The following is an 18,392-nucleotide window of genomic DNA, read 5'->3' as shown; positions in this document are numbered from 1 at the left end:
TCATGGCGGCGCCCTGGCGGGCGCTGTGGCGGGCGCTGCTGAGGCCCCGCGGGCCGCGGGCGGAGCCGGGCGGGCGGCGCGGGGTGCGGGCGCTGCGGCGGAGCCCCGTGCGGGTGCTGCAGCCGCAGAGCCCCCGGGAGCAGCCGCCGCCGCCGCCTCCGCCCGCTGTGGAGCGCGGCGCGGCCGCGCCGGGGCTGTGGTACGAGAAGGCGGCGGCCGGGGACCGCAGGCTGGGGTGAGCGCGGGGAGCGGGCTCGGCCCCTCAGAGCCCCGCTGGGCTGGAGGGAAAGGGCTGCCCGTGGGAGGGAGGGGGGTCTGACAGGCGCTGCCGGGCTGAGGGTACCGGGGAATGGTTGGGGTGGAAGGGAGCTCAAAGCCCGTCCCGTTCCACCCCTTACGTGGGCAGGGACACCTTCCCACAGAGCTCCAAGGAAGCTTGGGCACTGCCAGGGATCCGGGGGCAGCCACAGCCGCTCTGGGTAACCTGTGCCACGGCCTCACCACCCTCACAGGGAACAATTCCGTCCCAATATCCCATCTAATCCTGCCCTCCGGCAGTTTAAAGCCATTCCCCATTGTCCTGGCACTCCAAGCCCTTGTCGCTGTCCTTCACCACCTCTCTTTCCGGTACTGAAAGATGCTCTAAGGTCACCCCAGAGCCACCCTGCCCAGCCTTTTTTCCTAGGACAGGTGCTCCATCCCTCAGATCACCTTTGTGACCTCCCAGAGGAGCTCTGAGGGGCTGGTGAAGGTCAGACTGGAGGTGTTGTGAGCATCACAGCCACATTCCCTGAATGATTTCTCCACAGAAAAGTGGTGACTATCGCCAAGTCAAAGAAGTTTCGGGATAATCACGGGAAGGTTCTGCTGGAGGGGCACAGGCTGATCAAGGATGCTCTGGAGGCAGGGGCTGTGCCACAGACACTCTTCTTCAGCACTGTGAGGCACCTGAAGCTGCTGCCTGAGGCTGAGATAAAACGAGCCAGCTTGGTTAAGGTGAAATTTGAAGACATCAAGACCTGGTCTGACCTCGTAACTCCTCAGGGGCTTCTCGGTAAGTTGCCTCTGAAACAGTTGCAACACTGCCCAAAGGGAAACTTTTCATATTTAGGATAATGACTCTCTTAATAATCTTTCCTTAGACATAGCACTGCTGGAAAATATGTTTTCCTTGCCAAGTGACAAACTCTGCTCAAACTTCCTTTAGGTGGTGCTTTTCCTAACGCTTCCTCCAGCACATCTTTAGTGAGGTTTGGGCCAACTCTTTTCAGGCCTCTCCTTGGGGTGGGTCACTCATAAACCTGTCACACTCCATTTCCTCAGGCATTTTTTCCAAGCCTGACCCTGCCAAGATGTCCTACCCTGCAGCTCAGCTCGCCAGCTCCCTGCCCCTGCTCCTCATCTGCGACAACATTCGAGACCCAGGAAACCTGGGCACTATTCTGAGATCTGCAGCAGGAGCAGGCTGCGAGAAAGTGCTGCTCACCAAAGGTAAGAGAAAAGTTCGGGGGTGAGGGGAGGAATGAGGTGCTTGGAGATGTTCCCCAGAGTTTGTAAGGAGTGGCTGGCATGGCTGGCTGTGGTGTGAATCCCATCTTGGTGTGGATCCCTGTGCTGTCACTGTTTCTCCCCGTTCCTTCCCAGGCTGTGTGGATCCGTGGGAGCCCAAGGTGCTCCGTGCAGGAATGGGGGCTCATTTCCGTGTGCCCATCGTGGCCAGCCTGGACTGGGACTCTGTACCCACCAACCTCCCTGCGGGCACCCAGGTCTGCGTGGCCGACAACAACGCCCCCAGCAGCTCATCCCTGCCCAGAGGGGCTGCCTCTGCTCCTGTGAAACCCAGCCCCAGGGCTGCTCCTGAGCACCAGGATGAGGAGGGAGCAGCAATCCCAGAGCTGGCTGTGCAGCATTACTACGAGGACTGGGCAAAGGCACCAGTGGCCGTGGTGGTTGGAGGGGAGACCCAGGGCCTGAGCCCAGCTGCACTGAGGCTGGCAGCCAGCACGGGGGGCAGGAGGCTGCTCATCCCCGTGGTGCCAGGCATGGACAGCCTCAACTCTGCTATTGCTGCTGGCATCCTGCTCTTCGAGGGCAGGAGGCAGCTGCTGTGCAGGCACAAGCAGGAGGATGGCAGGCACAAGCTGCCTGTGCCAGGCTGAACCGTGGTTTGGGTGCTGAAGGGGCACTTCTTGCATTTGGTTCCTTGAGGGTTAATAAAAGAGCAGCTCAGGCTGTTTGGTTTGTAGTAAATGAGTATTTAAGGCTGGAGAGTGCTGGATTGAACGTGTGGCTCCCGGTGGATGTGGTGGCCACACGGTGATGCTAGAGAGAAGGGAAGGGAAGGGAAGGGAAGGGAAGGGAAGGGAAGGGAAGGGAAGGGAAGGGAAGGGAAGGGAAGGGAAGGGAAGGGAAGGGAAGGGAAGGGAAGGGAAGGGAAGGGAAGGGAAGGGAAGGGAAGGGAAGGGAAGGGAAGGGAAGGGAAGGGAAGGGAAGGGAAGGGAAGGGAAGGGAAGGGAAGGGAAGGGAAGGGAAGGGAAGGGAAGGGAAGGGTAGCAGCCCTGGCCTCACCTCAGCCAGTTCCCCCCTGCTCCAGCTCTTTTATCCAGGAAATCCACGAAGACCCAGCCCGGCTGCTGCTGACAGTGTGTGTCCTTCCCAGCCTGGCTGTGGTTTTGGGTCACAAAGACCAGACTGCTGCTGCCTGAAAGGGTCCTGCCTGTGCTTACCCAGATCCTGTGCTCCAGCAATCATTGCCAACCCTGCCATGGCCATGGCTGTGCTGTGGGGTGCCCAGCTCCTCCTGCCCACACTGCTGGGAGGTGCTGGGCTGCTCCTGGAGCTGCTCCCCAGTCACTCAATCAGTGCTGAACAGGGGAACCCCTGAAACATGCAAACCTCAGGCTGGGTTTATGCAGGCTGAGCTGGCAGCCCTTCCCAGCTCCTGGCAGGGCAGGAAGCTGCAGCAGGATAAAAGGGGAGGCCCCTAATCCTGCCATGGCTGACTAATGAGCTGAAAGGGAGAAGCAGGGGCTTGCACAACACGGGCTGTGCAGGCTGGGAACGCCCCAGTGGCTGCCAAAGGGCTCCCTCCCTCCTGGAGAGCTCTGAGCAGTGCCAGCAAAGCAGCACAGGCAGGGGCTGTGAGCCCAGGGGGACACACAATCCCTGGAGCCCCCCATCCATGGGGACAGGCTGTGGGCTCCTGTCCCCCACTCGTTTCCTCTCTGTGACAGCAGGACACAGCAATGGCCCCTCGGGGACGAGGTCATTGTAACAGTTTTATTACAAAGTTCCAATCACCATGTACAGTTTTTACAATGTCACTTTTCAAGGGCTCGGCTGTGCTGCTTGGGTTAGGGAGGGAGGGTTGTTTTTTTTTTCTTAGGGTTTGGGAAGGGGTTTTTTTGGTTATTTTTTTTAAAGAACAGCACCATTAACGTTGAGTTTAGGACACACCTACGAAAAACAGCTCAATCAACTAACAAAGAGGGGAGAGGACAATTCATACCAGAGAGAGGGACGAGAGGGCACAGGGAGAGCACAAGGAAGAGACGAGAGGTGAGGGCAGCCCGGTGGTGATCCTCCTCCTGGCTCAGAGTGGGAGGGACAGCGGGAATACCCACCCATGGCAGGGGGATGGACCCTGACACAACAGCCAGCGCTGCCTAAGGCTGTCGGTGCTTGGAGTGGGGGGTGGCAAACCCACAAGGGAAGGTCTCGCCCCCAGGAGGAAGAGCTTGGCTGTGCCGTGGTCTTTCAGAGGTTGTCAGCAGTTAAGACTTTTTCTTGGCCTTGTCAGGGCACTTTCGTGGGAGAGAAAGAACTGGCCAGGGGCGATGGGGACAGTTTCCTTATTGCTTCCTGGAAGTCATTTAGTCAGCAGGGGTGGTGAGAAAGGAAAGAAGGGAGGGGGAGGAGAAAGAAAAGAGCCCCAAGAACCCCACCCACTGCCTGATGCATACCTTGGGAAGAACACCATGCAAAAAGATTTGCCTGCTAGCTAGTGCCGTGTATAAAATAACGATACTGTAACAGTTCTGGCCTGGTTATTAGAGAATATATCACCATGAAGCACAAGCGAAGTCTCCAAACGCCAACAACTCCCTGCTGAAAGTGCATCTCAAGGAGTTTGCTTAGGAGAAGGATTCACTGCGTAAAACAAGGCACCACAAGAAGGTTGGATACTGGGTCGGGCGTGAGGACACGCTGGAGAATCCACAAGCGGCGGAAGAGAGACCTGGTTTTAAATAACGTCTGTTGGCACAGGGGCCCTTAGATGGGCTCGGGTTTTAGCTTGTCTGCTAGAAAGTCGCTGACAAAGGCTTCCACGATTTCAGGTGTGATCTCCTCCACATCCATCACGTACTTGGCCCTGGCTGACATGTCCAGGATGGTGAGCAGGGGTGCAGCCTCGGGCAGGTTGGTGTAATCCCGCAGGGAGTCGGTCATGTCGTCCTGGAGGCCAAAAGGAGAAGGACAGAGGAGTCAAGAGCAGAGCCAGGAGACCAGGAGCAGTTTGCTGCTGCCACAGAGTATCCCACAAGGCTGGGCCTTGCACCAGCACTAGCAGGCAACATCCATCTTGGTGCCTGCTCTGCTTGTGGTTTGTGTCAGAACCAAACTGGGTTGGTTTATCCCAGGCTGGAATGGGACACACACTCCTCCAACCCCGAGGCACTGCTCCCAGACTGACCTGCTGCTCCAGCCACCCCAGAGCCTCTGGGACACCCACAGCTCAAGGAACTGGGGACAAGTGCTGAATGTGGGGACTGCCAGCTCTCTGCCAGCACAGCCATGGCCTCGCTGCTCACCAAGGGTGGCACCAAAGGGACCCAAGAGCACGCTCAGAACCAAACAAAGAACGGGGATGGGATGGAGACTTTGAGCCAACAATGAGACCCCACCAGCAGGTCCCAGTGTCTGGGCACACACAGGAGCAGCAGGCTGCTTGCAGGAGGAGAGGGCTGCTCTCCCCTCACCAGACAAGGCTCAGCTCTGGGCAAAGGCAATGATTTATCCCTCCCAAGGCTGCGGGATGCAAAGAGCCGATGCTGGCGCGATTCATCCCCGAGCCCAGGCTGTGCCGCACCCGCAGCGGGGCGTTCCTGCGCGCCCCTTCCGAGGGGCAGGAATGGAATCTGGAATCTGGATTCCATCCACCTGGTTGGCGGCCGGGGCTCTGCAGTGCTGGGGAGCTCCGCTCGCGCCTCCCCTTCCTTTGCAGGGGTTTCTGGCGCAGCTGGACCACGTGGCTGGAAGGGCCAGCAGGGCTGGGCTCGTCGCCTCAACCGCCCCCCACCCAGGTGTCGGGACGCCTTCGTCCTTTATTTACAAAGGCACCGAGGAATATTTTTTAATCAATGCAAAATCGGTGCAGACGGTGCTGGGAGAGCGATGGGAGGCGCCTGCTCCGGCCATGGCCGGGCTGCTTTGTGCGTGGGGGCCAGCGGAGCCCCGGGGCCAGCGCTCCCGGCTATTGAGGTGACGGATGAATGGGATGTGCCGGACGCTCCCCATTCTTCGGGCTGCCTGCTGCAGGGCCGTCGGGAGCTGCATGAATAGCAGCAATGTTTCACTACAGCCGGCAAGCCAGGCTCTGGGGGAGGGGGGAAGGTCCCGGACCCTCCCAAAATAGCCCTTTCCAACAAGGGACTTATTCAAGGGTGCGGGGCTGAGCTGGGATGCTCAGAGACCCGTTACGCTGGTGGGAGCGGCTGCACGGAGGGGGCCCAAGGGGCTGTGGGAGGTGGCAGTGGGGGCCTGGCTGGCTGGGGGGGCCTGGGGGTGGCACTGGGGACCCTTTTGTCGCAGGGCGGCTCCGGAGGGCTCGGCGCATGGAGCACTGCAGTGTGACGTGGGCGTGCGGGGACGGAGCAGGCGCAGCCGCTGCCACCTGCCCAGGCCCTGAGCAGGGATGTGGGAGGGGAACTGCGGGCCTGGGGGTGCTGGGAGCTTTTTTGACACAAAACCTTCGTTTGCCAGACTGCAGCAAGGCAAAGTGTCTATGCAAGGGAGGCCAGAAGTCCTCCAGTTTTCCCGCTTCCCGTTCTCTCCAGCAGATCTTTGACTTGGAGCACTGCAGCCTGCACATGCCTCAAATACCATCCCAGCCAAGAAAAACATGGTCAGCTCAGAGAAACAGCCAAAATTTCACTAGCTGGGTCAGGCTGAAAACCAAACTCTGCTCCTCTTCCCCTGCCCAGCCACCTTCCTGCCTGCACAGCCTCAGGGTTGAGCAGGCAGCAGCCCCAGCATGGCAGCTCCACTCCCTCCCACTGCCCCACTCTGCCTGTCCTCTCCCACCTTCAGGCTTTTCCATCTCTGAGCAAACCCTTTGCTAGGGAGAACACAGACTGAGCAAGGCCTCAAGTCTGGCTTTGCTCTGTGCTGCCTGACATCTGCAGTAGCTCTGTGCCTCAGTTTACCCCCTGAACAACAACAACAGCAGCAGCACCCAACTCAGCTCAGTCCCTGTACCCAGCAGGACACAGCCCTGTGCTCTCCTCTTCACTTACCTCACCCGCCACGAAGAAGAGCAACGGTGCCTCCTCCTCTTTGGCTTTGTACTTGGCTATGATTTTTTCGGCTATGGGCTGAATCAGTTGTTTCGCCGCCTCCGACTCCCCGTCATCCTCTGAATCTGCAGGGCACGGGGTGGTGGAGACAAAACAAAAAGAGGCAGGGCAAAAAAAGGAGGTTAGGATCAAAGGATGCAAACGGGCCAGGAGCTGGCAGCTCTGTCCCACAGCACCACCAGGCAGGAAGCCGGAGCCCGGATCCGCCGCACGGACTTCAAAGGCACAGAGCTCTGGAGGAACCAGGGAAATGCACTACAGGGAAACACCGAACTGAAGAGCAACTCCTGCTCCCCAAATACTCCACTGCTCACTCCCTAGTGCAGGGACAAACAGGCACAAAAAAGCTGCTTTGTGGTTTGAGAATGTTTTGAAGACCAAACAAAGGCGCTGATCTGAGGCTGCTGCCACCCCTGCCCGCCACCCACCGTCCCTGTGCCTCAGGATGGCTGAGCTGCAGCTTTACTGCTCCAGTCTCAGCGCTGGGAAGGCAGCTTTGATTTGACAGAGGTAGGGCAGAAAGAGATGGCAGCATCAATCAAATGCCAGCCACCACTGCAGTTCAAATAGTGAGCTGGAAAGAGGAGAGTCTGCATCCTTGGGAAGCCTGGAGATTAAAAGATTCCAATCTGGGGACAACTTTTAGGCATTAAATGAAGAAGGCAGAAGAGAGCCCCTTGTCTCCCCTCATGGTCCCTGATGTAACCACCACGTCAGGTCCAGCCCCAGCTGGAACAAGCCATGCCCATGCCAGGAAAACTCTCTGCCCTTGCTTCACCCATCCCTGTCCTCCTCTCCAAGCAAAGCAGAAGATTCCAGAGGTGCTGCACACTGGATTTCAGGGTCTGTCCTGCGTGCAGGGCAGTGATAAATACACTGACTAGGGGGTGTCTGCAGGGATTGCTCTTCCTACAAACATCAGCTGCTGGCGGTGCTCCAGGCAGCCCTGCACACTCTGGCTAACCCAGCCCTAACCCCTCTGGGGAAGGAGGTGCATCAGTCAGCATTTATTCAGCACCAGCACTTGCTAAGCTGCCCTCTCCTGGGGGTGTTGCTGCCTGTGCAGTGCAGGCACTGCTCTGCCGGGGGGTCTCTGCTGGCCAGGAGCCCCCATTCCCTGCACCAGCTGCATCTCTGCCCCAGCACATCACTGGTGGGTTTCATCAAGACCATCCAACCCCCAAAAGCAGTGAGCAAGAGCCCCAGCTGTTCCCCTGATGAGCTGTTTGCAGCAAGGTGATAGAAAAACTTTGCTGAGAGCAAGATAAAAATAACTCTTTGCAGAGGCCTGCGGGGCCAGCCCCAATCCATCAGGCTTGGCGTGGCCAGCCGGCCCTTCCCGCGTCAGGAGAGGATTTTTGGCTCCGTGCTCACATCCCCTGCTGGGCTCTGCTGAATAAATAACCAGGGTCAAAAGGAAATCTGAAAGGGAAGAAGGAAAGGAGCGAGAGCCGTGTTATCAGAGCTGCAGAGGAGTGTGTGCTGCTCACAAAGGGCACACAGGGAAGCGGGACAGGAGCCCTGCCCTGGGCCAGGCACAGCACAGCAAGGCAAGGGGGGCTGAAGAAGCACAACCCCAAACTCCACACAGCACACAGGGGACAGCTGCACCCCCTCAAGAGCCCAGGACCCCTCAATTCCCTGCCTGGGATGCTGTGTCCACCCCAGGGCTCAGCCTGCAGCACAGCTCATCCCAGCCATGCCCTTTCCGGAGTTATTGTGTCCATTGCTGGCAGGGAAGTGATGAAGAATGAGCCATCTGTAGCTCCAGGCCTGTTTCTAACTGCAGGGAAGCTTCATGTGTGGGTTAGCAGTGAAAGGACAGGAACTTTGGGGAAAACCTTGCCCTGTCCTGCAGCCAGGGGAATTGGGGGAATCAAGGACCAGCAGAGCCTGAAAGGCTGCTCTGATTGTCACTGCCCTGTTCAGGGCTCAAGCCCTTAGCTGTGGTTTCCAGCACAGATCTCTAATCCCTTGCACACACACTTCCTCTGACCCCTCTGTTACATCACGTGTGCCTCAAGTCCCTGCTCCAGAAAGGCTTTTCCCATCTCCACCAGCACCAGCTGTGACAGTGTATTTCCCACACTCCCAATAGCTCATCAGCATTCCTATCCACAGCCACCACCACACCTTTGTTATGACAGCTCCTCCGTGCTGCCAATCACTGCTCCAGCATCCCAGGGGGGTGTGTGGGAGCTGCAGGAGCCCCGTGGGCACAGCAGGCTCTGGCAAACCCCTGTGAGCTGCTGTGGTACAGGAAAGGGGCTAAGGGGCTTCCACAGGCCTTTCTGTGAGCATACAGTGATGGAAAATGGAAATGGAAGTGATATCCCTTCCTTTGTCATCACCAGAGGCAGTCCCCAGCCCTGCGGCCAGCTCTAGCCAAGCTCTCAGGTCACCCAGCCCCCTTCCCCAGCACAGGCTCTGCTGCCAGAGCAGGGATGCTCCATCCATACCTACAAAGAGAACGAGGCAGGGCCCCTCGTTGAGCTGCACGGCGTTGGAGTCCGTCAGCTCCAGCACGGGCTTGGGGTGCCAGGGGAACTCGCGGCACTCGACGTCGTTGAGCACCTCCACCCGGCCCTGCCGCGTGATCACCTCTCCCTTGGCGTCCAGCACAATCAGAGTGGGGATGCCTGCAGTGGGGAAAACAGCCAAATGTGAATGGCCAGACACAGGGTGTGGGGGAAAAGGCTTTTTCCTATGGCCTCTGGCTGCGGCAGGAGCCCAGCGAGCCTCCCGCCCCGTGCAGCTCACCCAGTGGGGATCTGTCACCAGCCAGGGGCTGTGCACAAATCACAAATGGGATGGAGCTGCTGTGGAACTGCCTTGAGCTGGTTTATTTTTCACCATCAGCCTCATTACGTGGTTATGACAATGGGAAGATGCCAGCAGCTCACATCCCAGGCAGCAAAAAAAGAACTTAATGTTACAACTCACTTTTTAAGTTTTTTGACCAATCACACAAAGCAAAAGCACATTGACAGTAGTTCTGCCCAACCACTATAAGCATACTTACCTTTGGTTAAAACAATGCTTGCTTATTTTGAATACAATATCTACTTGTAAGCCTTAAAACACAATGCACAGAGCTCCATTATTAAACTTTAAACTTCCTAATATCTTGCTAGATAAACTTTTCTGTAGCTTAGGGAGTTATTTAGACAAGTGTTAATACACAGACTATTCTTCTATTTGTCCTTGCTTTTCTACTTTTTAAATAATTTTTCTGCTGACCTATCTCATGGCTGCTGCTTAGCTCTAATCACAGTTCTACTGTCTCTGAGGCCTGCCTTTTGCAGCTTTCCCAAAACCCTCTGATTTTGTGGATTCCCACAGGGATCAGGCTCCCTGGATCCTGTTTCAGTCCTAGCAGAGCACTGTGAGTCAGGAGCCAGAGCAGGAAGCTGACAGACAGCTCTGGCATTGCCTGCCTCTCCTTGCCAGCTGCAATCTGGTGCCTATGGGTGCAAATCCCACTGTACAACCCTCCTCCTTGCACCACCATCCCAGTGCCCAGATGTGGCTGCCTCTGGAAGAGCCCAATTCCCAAGAACTCACTCACAAGGCCTGCAGACAGCAGTGGCCAGGAAGCAGGGTGTGTTCCTTCCCAGAAGAACACCGTGTATTATTGCCCCCACAGCCCTCCAGCACTCTGCACTAATGGCCCAGCCATTTCCACAGCACATCCCTCTGGAGACCAACAAAGCTGTGCAGGAATGTCCAGCTCTACAGGAGCCTGGCAGGATGTGGCTCAGGGCATATCCAGTGATGGTCTGGCCCTTGGGAAAAAGCAACATTTTACCCTGATCTACGGGGCTGAAAAGTTTTAGTCATAAATGAGAAGCTTTGTACAGGAGGTGAGCAGAGTTGCAGCAGAGACATAGCACAGGTCACAAATCAAATGCCACTGCAGTGGGGCAGGTTGGACACCAGCTGGTGACCAGCCCATCTGATAAAGCACTGGCTTTCCTGCCACAAAACAGCCACGGGTGGGTCAGCAGGAGTGGCTCACGTTGGTGACTTCATCTGGAAAGCACACCATTCCTCTGTCATCAGGGAGACAAAGAAACATCCCACCAGGAAGGAAGAGGGGACAGCAGGATCAGCCCCCAAGGGACAAATGAAGTGACGAGTGTTAGTGCCAAGTGCTGCTGTCACTGCTCATCACCTGGGCTTTGCCCTGCTCCCTCTGCAGCATCTCCTTCACCCAGCACCATCCCTGGCAAGCTGAAACACTCCTGCCCTTTATCTCAAGGTTCATTTTAAAGCTCATTCCTCAGAAATCCCCTGCAGAGCCCTTCCCTTCACAGCGTGTGTGCCCCTGCCAGGCTGCTGGCACTGAGCACTCCCGTGTTTGCCCAACAGTGGGTTACTCACAAGCCCTCTGAATGGGAGGAGGCGTTTCTCGAGGAAATACTCGGCCATCTGTGTGTCCCAGCCTGCCTGCAGGTCCAGGCAGCGGCCGCATTCCCGGCATTCCAGCCCGGCGCATTCCTGCCTGCGCCGGGGCTGGTGCTAAGCAGCAGTGCAGGAACCCGCCCAATGGCTGAGCTTGCAGATCCTTAGGGTACGCCAAGAAAACCATTTTGTATCACAAAAAGGCTTATTCATTACCTGCTGGTAATTCAGTGTAGCCCCAGGGCAGGGATGGGTTAAACAGACTGGAAGGAATTGGGAAATCTCACACTGGTCCTGCCCTTAGAGGCACAAAGTGCTACTGACACCAGGAGAAGCACGCAGGAGTCTCAGGATTCGGATCTTGGTCCTTTTAGGATTGGCAGCCCCACCCCAAACGCCTGCTTTCCATCCACTATACACGAGGGACAGGCTGCCCAGGTCATCAGCCAGCCTGAGCAGCGCTCCCGGGCAGAGCTTTCAAACGAGCTTTGCTGATCTGGGAACATGAAGGGCTCAATTTAGACACCGATCGCTGTGATTCTGCAGCTATCAAGGATTTCATCCACTACTCAAAGCATTCCTTTAGACTTCACCTAATTTCCATATGCAGATTACACCCTCCCCATACCCAGCCATTGAACCTCCAACTGCAAATACAAAATACAGAATATTTTTAAAGATAATTCACATCCTCATCTTCTCAGGTGACCTTTGTGATTACTCCCCTAAAAGACACACCCTGTTTCCATGGGACACAGACCTGCAGGACCAGGAAAACCATCTTTAATGTTATCCACACCTGCTAACCCAAATAATTCCCCCTCCCCGCTCGTCCCAGCCACTATTTGTTATTTTAGTGCCTTTTGGGGGATTTGGTAATTGCCTTAAGTCATAACACCAGAATTTACTTATCAAGAAGAATCAGCGATCAGACACTGCAATGAATATTGTATAAGCTTGGATGAGAATTAGCATAGACAGCCTTGGTTGGATTTTATGCACTAGAAAATGGATTTGGCTCCCACGGGGGCAGCATTTTATGAAAACACAGGGGCCAAATGGTTTGTTACCGAACCTGGCAAGGCATTTACATATTTATACATTAAACCCCAGACCTGATATTGAAATCTCATCTGCATGAAGTCTGTTGGGTGAGCAATCACAATCTAAGTGAAGCAAACCCCACACCAACCACAGCACAGGTGGTGCATTTTATTGCTGGGTTTTCACTTTTTCCGAAGAAAGCTCCAGAAATCTCCTGTAGCAGTGATTTCCAGGCTGTGAGGGTGACCTGTTGAGGTAAAGCACGGGGGAAGAGAGAAACAGTTTTTGGAAGGCATTGCAAATCCCAAAGAGACACCACAGAGTCCAGGGGGAATATTGGGGAATTCATGAGATACACAACAACAAGGGGTGATTCCTATCCAAGCACCAAGTTTATCACTGCTCCCCATCCCACTGGAAGCAGAGCTAAGGGCAGGGGATTTCACCCAAGGCAGGACTGGGAGCTGCTGCACAAAGGGGAATTATTTCTAAGCAGCCACAACACAAGCCATGGCTCTTTCTCAGAACAGCCCTGCACCCAGAAGCAATTTACTGGAGGTGGTAGGGCACAGCCTCTGAGTGTGCATGAGTTATGAATAGAGGCATTCAAAGTAAACCCAAATAAAGGCCTATAACTACACTTGCATTTTATACCGAGTTTTTAAAAGTTGTAGGGGCCAACATGGGACTAAAACAACAAGAGATTTGACTCTCTTGCTACTTTCCACCACTCAGGAACTTAAAGCAGACAGGGAAGACAAACTCTTGTGTTGTTTCAGTACCCAGCCTTCAAAAAAAGAGAGAAACTTCCTCATGTTGTGCTCACAACCCAAGCACCGGGATGGTAACTTGGACACTCACTGATCATAGGTGCAGCTCCTTTCAGAGAGGGAACATCAGAACCATGAATGTGGGAAATGCAGATGTGGTTACACAGATCTAATTTTTCATTTGGGTGGAATAATGTGGTGATGAGCAGAGCCCATGACATCCAGCTCTGTTTGCAGGAAGGTTTGGTCCCAGCTGGTGTGAAAAGCCTGACTGCAAACAGGCAGGCAGCCCCAAATCTGCATGGAGCTGAGATTCGGGGACAGAGGAGGGGATTGGGATACAGGGGAATATTTACATATTACAACCAATATTTACATTTTCAGGTCGGCACACAACAAAGAGAGATACCTTTAAGAAGGTTGGAGTTGGAGGGAAAGCTGTTGCAACTGTTTCCCTGGCTACAGCATGCCTGGTGCTCAAGTATCCATGTCTGGACACCTTATTTACAGAAAGTCCCAGTGAAACTGGCAGCAGTCCTGCAGCGCTGGGCTGAAACCAGCACTGGAGAGGGTTGTGAGTGGGCTGGGAAAAGAGGGATGAATTTGGAAAGCTCTTGCCTCATGGGAAGGTCATTAAGCAGTGAACTGATGGCTATTTAAAGCAGGCTGATGGTTATTCTTGGGCTAAGGTCAGGGGACAGGGCTGAGTGGCAGCACCTGAGCTCACACCAGAAGGGGAGTTTGGAGAGGACTCCAAGGAGGGATTATTTCTCCTGTCACTCTTCCCAAAAGCCCTCAGCTTCCTTTGGCAAAACTCCTCCTTCCCTGCAGATCACAAGAACATTCTGCCAGCCTGCACCCACCTGGACACAACACAAAGCTGAGGCAGGGGAGGTTTAGGTTGGATATCAGGAAAAAATGTTTTCACCCAGAGAGTGGTTGAGAACTGAAGGAGGCTCCCCAAGGAAGTGTTCACAGCACCAAACCTGTCTGAGCTCAAGAAGCATTGGAGCAAAGCTGTCAGGCACAGGGTTGAGTTGTTGGGTGTCCTACATAGGGCCAGGAGCTGGATCTATGATCCTGATGGGTCCCTTCCAACTCAGCATATTCTGATTCTATGACACCACACAGAAACAGATGAGCAACAGCCACATTGCAGCAAGATCCTTTAACCACAGGGAGAAACTATTTGTACATACATGAGATCTCCTCACCAGCCAGTCACCTGGCACCTCTCTGTGCTGCAGTTCATCCCTGCAGGAACAAGGTGCCAGCCCCCAGGATGGCTGCTGCGAGCTTTTATCATCTTTGAGATTCTTTGAAGCCACCCAGACACACAGAGTCTCTCCCTGCCCCTGTGAGCAGCCAGGGCTGCTGGAATTCTGGCACTGGCATGTACAGTAAAAGCAAAGCCATGGTTTACATCAAACACTCTCTCCTTTGTAATTCATGTCACTAACATAAACCAGATGCCATCTTCCTCAGCCCCTTCACAGAACATGGCCTGCCTTTGCATTACATAAACCAGCAAGAAAATGAAATTTAAACCTTCAAGAAATAGCAAAAAATAAATAAATCAGTAATTAGACAAAAAACATCCAAGCCAAAAACAGCTTCCAAGTTTCCAGGAAGAATTAGGTTGTTTATGGAAGTCCTGTTTCAACTAACAGCCTGCCTGGCAGGTGGTAGGAATGTGAGTTTGTGGAGAGCAGAAACATGAAGCTGCTCTGCCTGGGGCACTGTGCTTTGCTTTGCTGTTTTCTTGGTGTAGTTAAACAAGAGGAGACATTACAAATGCTCAGGAAAAGGAGGGGGGAGAAGGAGATCTGTGCCTCAGTGAGGCCCTTCCTACCTTGGATGCCGTAGAGTCGGTTCAGGCGTGACCGTCGGGCCTCGTCGGCGTAGGGCACGGCCACCCAGGGCATCTCGCTGAAGTACTGCTTGAAGGAGTCCTCTGACCTGTGCCAGGGGAACAGGGCATGGCAGGCACAGCCCTCCACTGGCCAGGCTCCTTCCTCACTAAAAACCTGCCTTGCAAAGCCTTTTATCCCTCCCACCAAAACCCATCAGTTGGGAGAGAGTCAGACCAAATTTAAAGCCGCCTGTTCTTCATGAACAACTCCATGGTGTATTTTACCCCAGTAAAATATTAAGAAGTCCACAGTGTATTTTTCCCCAATAAAATATTTCAAATTCTCCAGGGCATCTGAATGTTAGCCCATGGGGACAGCAGTAGTTCAAGCATCCCTCAGAGCCCAGAGCCACAAAGTGAGGCACAGACCTGCTCTGGCTGACCCCACTCTGCAATTCCCTGCTAGGCAGAGGGAAAGGACTCAGGCAGATTTCTGGTGCCAGAGCCAACCTGCTCTGCCTGCACAGGGTGTCAGGGCTGCCTCACCTGTCTGCACTGACGAAGAGGATCTCAAACTTCTGGCCTGCCTCCTTGATTTTCCTGTAGGACTCCACCAGCACCCTCGTGAGGCTTCGGCACGGCGGACACTGCAAGACACAAGCATAAGGAGGAATTGTCTCCTGCTCAGGACCAGCCCCACAGCCAGCAGGGCCAGGTGGGGTGACCATGAACTGGTGTCACCTCATCTTTGCTGCAGTGCCTGAAGGTGCCTGGGGTTTATGGTCTGTAATTTACCAACAAAACCTCTTCCATTTTTAAAATCTGACCACTCTTTCCCTGAGGATGACAGGCCACTGCAATGCTGACAATCAAAGCATCCTAAATTCTTCTTAAGTTTTTAAATTCTTCAGCACCAGCCAGCCTGAGGTCTTTACTCTCCCTGAGCCCAGTCCAGCTGCTCTGCCCAGCACCTGCTACTCACCCAGTGTGCAGAGAAATAGACCCCGACGTGAGAGCCCTCCAAGGCACTGCTGTCCAGTGTCTGCCCATTGTTCCTTAGCAGAGGCCCAGCAACGACTTCACTGAAGGGTTTTGGCCCCCAGGGGAACTCCAGACCTGGAGAGAGGTCGGGATAGGGGTGGAAAGAAGACACAAGATGGTAACATGTGCATGCAACTTCTACAGATTCAAAACATCCCATCTTGAGGATACAGGGGATCCTGCCTGAGGAACCCTGCTGGGGTTTATTCGCACCCAAGGGGGATGCAGAACACCTCAGCTGTCAGGCACCAGCACAGCCAAGCTCTGCACTGCAGCCAGGGTCACTCTCACCCAAGTCACAGCACCTTCAGCTTGACAAAGCCTGCGCTGGTTTTGTGCCTGATGAGGCACCTTTTCCTTATCAACAGTGTTTATTTTAGCAAGAGAGGGCAAGGTGGTACGTGCTCAGGAATGCAGTCAGAATGTGTCCCTTAAGCTGACACTAACCATATATTTTTACACATATCCATACATGTCTTTATTTACAAACCTTAGCTTTATATATATGTAAAAGATGGTGTGTTTATATCCATATATCCCTATATATCTCACACTAACCCTCTGCACCCCAAAGCAAGCTGTGTGTGTACACAAAAACATGCTCTGAATCATCTGCTGCCAGCTCCCAGAGCAATCAATCCATGTGCTCAGCCAGAGAGGAGGAAACATCACAGATGGCTCAGGCCACAACATGTTCCTGCTGCACAGCTCCTGCCACTGAATTAAAGACTCTGTCAGGATTTACTGCACCAAGAAACAATCAGCCAGTAATAAAAGAAATGGATGGAAAACTACAGCACATGACTGATGGGTCTGCAGGGTCTGTGAATAAGGGCACATTTGGATGGGTTTTTTTTCACAATTTGGCTCATTTGGGTTTTTTCCAAATTGTAGGAAGATGGATTTAACACCAACTCCCAGCACAGCAAACCTCAGCAAGGGAGAATAGTAATATCTTTCTGTTTAATTTCTAAATAATGGGAAATGCATTAACCTGAGTGTGATGTCAGTGATAAAAGCCCCACTCAGTATTCTGGAAGGATTCTGCTCCCAAGGTATGGAAGGTCTGGGCTCCCATTCTGTCCGTCCATGTGCCTCCATTAGGGAAAAATCCAAACTTCATGTTTCAGTTAGCCTAACCTTTTCCTCATTAGCACTCCAGACAAAAATCCTAGAGGGAAATTCTTTGTTCTTTTCAGTAAGCAAAACCAAAACACAAGATCTGGCAGGAATGATGCAGAAAATTTTACGCCGAAAATAGCACAGTGCTTTGAATAGTTAATTATGACAATAGTTCTTTGTTCTCTTTCCCCCCCAGGCCATTCAGAATGAACTGAGATGAAAAGGCAGCTGTGTGTCCATGTTTCTGTGGCACAGGGCACTGCAGGCCTTACCTTCAGGGTCATCTCTGATGACCAGGAGGCCGTTCCTGCACACCACCTTCCCAGAGGAGGCATCGATAAATATTAGGGAAGGAATGTTGGAGACTCTGTACTTGTTCCACAGCTTCAGCTGCAAAAGAGATTGGAAAGGGAGATAAGGAAGGTAAACTTGGCTGCGTGAAGAGGAAGATTTTGGAGCATTAGCATCTTTCAGAGCAGAGGTGAGAGGTGAACAAAGAAACAGAGCTGGTGCTTCAGGGACGAGTGTGAAGGAATGTGAGGATGGTGAGGGCCCAGAGAGACCCTCACCATCACCACCATCCCCTCAGGACCTCAGGGGAGACCCCTGTGCATCTCCCACTTTCTGTGGGCTTGCCCATGAGCAGAGGCAAAGCTTCTCCTCCTCCTGCTTTTACCTCTTTGCAAGTAAAATGGGGATAATACTTGCCATGCTTTGAGCTCTTTGTTTAGAAGACATGGTAAGCACAAATACTTTTGATGCCACTGCTCTGAAGCAATTTGTAATGCTTCCCTGGCTGTTTCCTCCCCTCCCATTTCCATGTTCATTAAACAAACCAGCAACCCCTGCCAAGACACAGCCAGGCTGAGCACAAGGCCAACACACAATAAAATTATTTTTCTGTAACTGGGGCTTCCCGGGTTTGTTCCCAGGAGCTGATGAAGGGTTTTGACATCAGCCTGGGGGCCCAGCTCATCCATCCTGCAGTGCCAGCTTTGCAGGCTGATGGCCACATTTTGGGCATCCCAGTCTGGATGGGGCTGTGTGCCGGTCTCTGCAGCGAGCTCAGCTCTGCACAGCATCAGGACAGAGCCCTCTGGGTGTCACACACTGCTGGGCTCACGTTCCCCAGGATATGCTGCTGGCACAGGATCATTTAGAGCTTAACTCATGCACAGAAGCTGGCTGGGATGAGGAGGAACAGGAGCAGCAGCTGCTGGCACAGCCCAGCCTGCAGGTGTGGGCTGGCAGAGCTGCTCTCCCCACCATGCACGGAGGAGCTGCTGCCATCACCTCGTTCTCCTTCATTTCTCCAAGCATTTCAACCCAAACAGCCCAGTGCTGAATTATCAGACTCTCAAACTAAAGCTAAACCATAACCAAGAGCCAAATGGGGAAGGAAACTAATCTCCACCTTCCTCTAACATCAAGCTCTGCTCTGCAAAGCCCCTCAGGCTCTGTGTGTTTACAACGTGCTCCAGTCTGGAGAATAAAACCCGGGCACTGGAGCAGCACAGAGGGGGCCCACCAGTGCCAGCCAGTGCAAGAGCCAGAGAAACCATCAATGTCCTGCTGTTTCCAGCA

The 18,392-nt window shown here is 53.8% G+C and overlaps 2 protein-coding genes across 2 annotated transcripts in view; one reads left to right on the top strand and one right to left on the bottom strand.

Moving 5' to 3' along the window:
- Nucleotides 1-2: 2 nt before the first annotated feature.
- MRM3 (mitochondrial rRNA methyltransferase 3) lies at nucleotides 3-2,256 on the top strand. Its single transcript, XM_063174253.1, has 4 exons — nucleotides 3-235; nucleotides 810-1,054; nucleotides 1,324-1,491; nucleotides 1,645-2,256. The coding sequence occupies exons 1-4, from the start codon at nucleotides 3-5 to the stop codon at nucleotides 2,157-2,159; spliced, it is 1,161 nt and encodes a 386-aa protein (XP_063030323.1). The 3' UTR covers nucleotides 2,160-2,256.
- A 1,002-nt stretch (nucleotides 2,257-3,258) lies between these two features.
- NXN (nucleoredoxin) overlaps nucleotides 3,259-18,392 on the bottom strand; it is a 46,808-nt gene continuing 31,674 nt past the window's right edge. Inside the window, exons 2-8 of the mRNA XM_063173671.1 lie at nucleotides 17,081-17,198; nucleotides 15,628-15,761; nucleotides 15,192-15,292; nucleotides 14,646-14,752; nucleotides 9,035-9,214; nucleotides 6,516-6,640; nucleotides 3,259-4,455 (exon numbers count right to left, since the gene is read on the bottom strand). Of these exons, the coding sequence (XP_063029741.1) occupies nucleotides 4,273-4,455; nucleotides 6,516-6,640; nucleotides 9,035-9,214; nucleotides 14,646-14,752; nucleotides 15,192-15,292; nucleotides 15,628-15,761; nucleotides 17,081-17,198 (948 nt within the window). The 3' untranslated portion in view covers nucleotides 3,259-4,272. The remainder of the gene's footprint in view (nucleotides 4,456-6,515; nucleotides 6,641-9,034; nucleotides 9,215-14,645; nucleotides 14,753-15,191; nucleotides 15,293-15,627; nucleotides 15,762-17,080; nucleotides 17,199-18,392) is intronic.

This window comes from Melospiza melodia, chromosome 21 (assembly GCF_035770615.1).
Source record: "Melospiza melodia melodia isolate bMelMel2 chromosome 21, bMelMel2.pri, whole genome shotgun sequence".
In the NCBI taxonomy this organism is placed as follows: domain Eukaryota; kingdom Metazoa; phylum Chordata; class Aves; order Passeriformes; family Passerellidae; genus Melospiza; species Melospiza melodia.
Note: the sequence above shows the minus strand (reverse complement) of the source record. Positions and strands in the feature narration are given on the sequence as shown.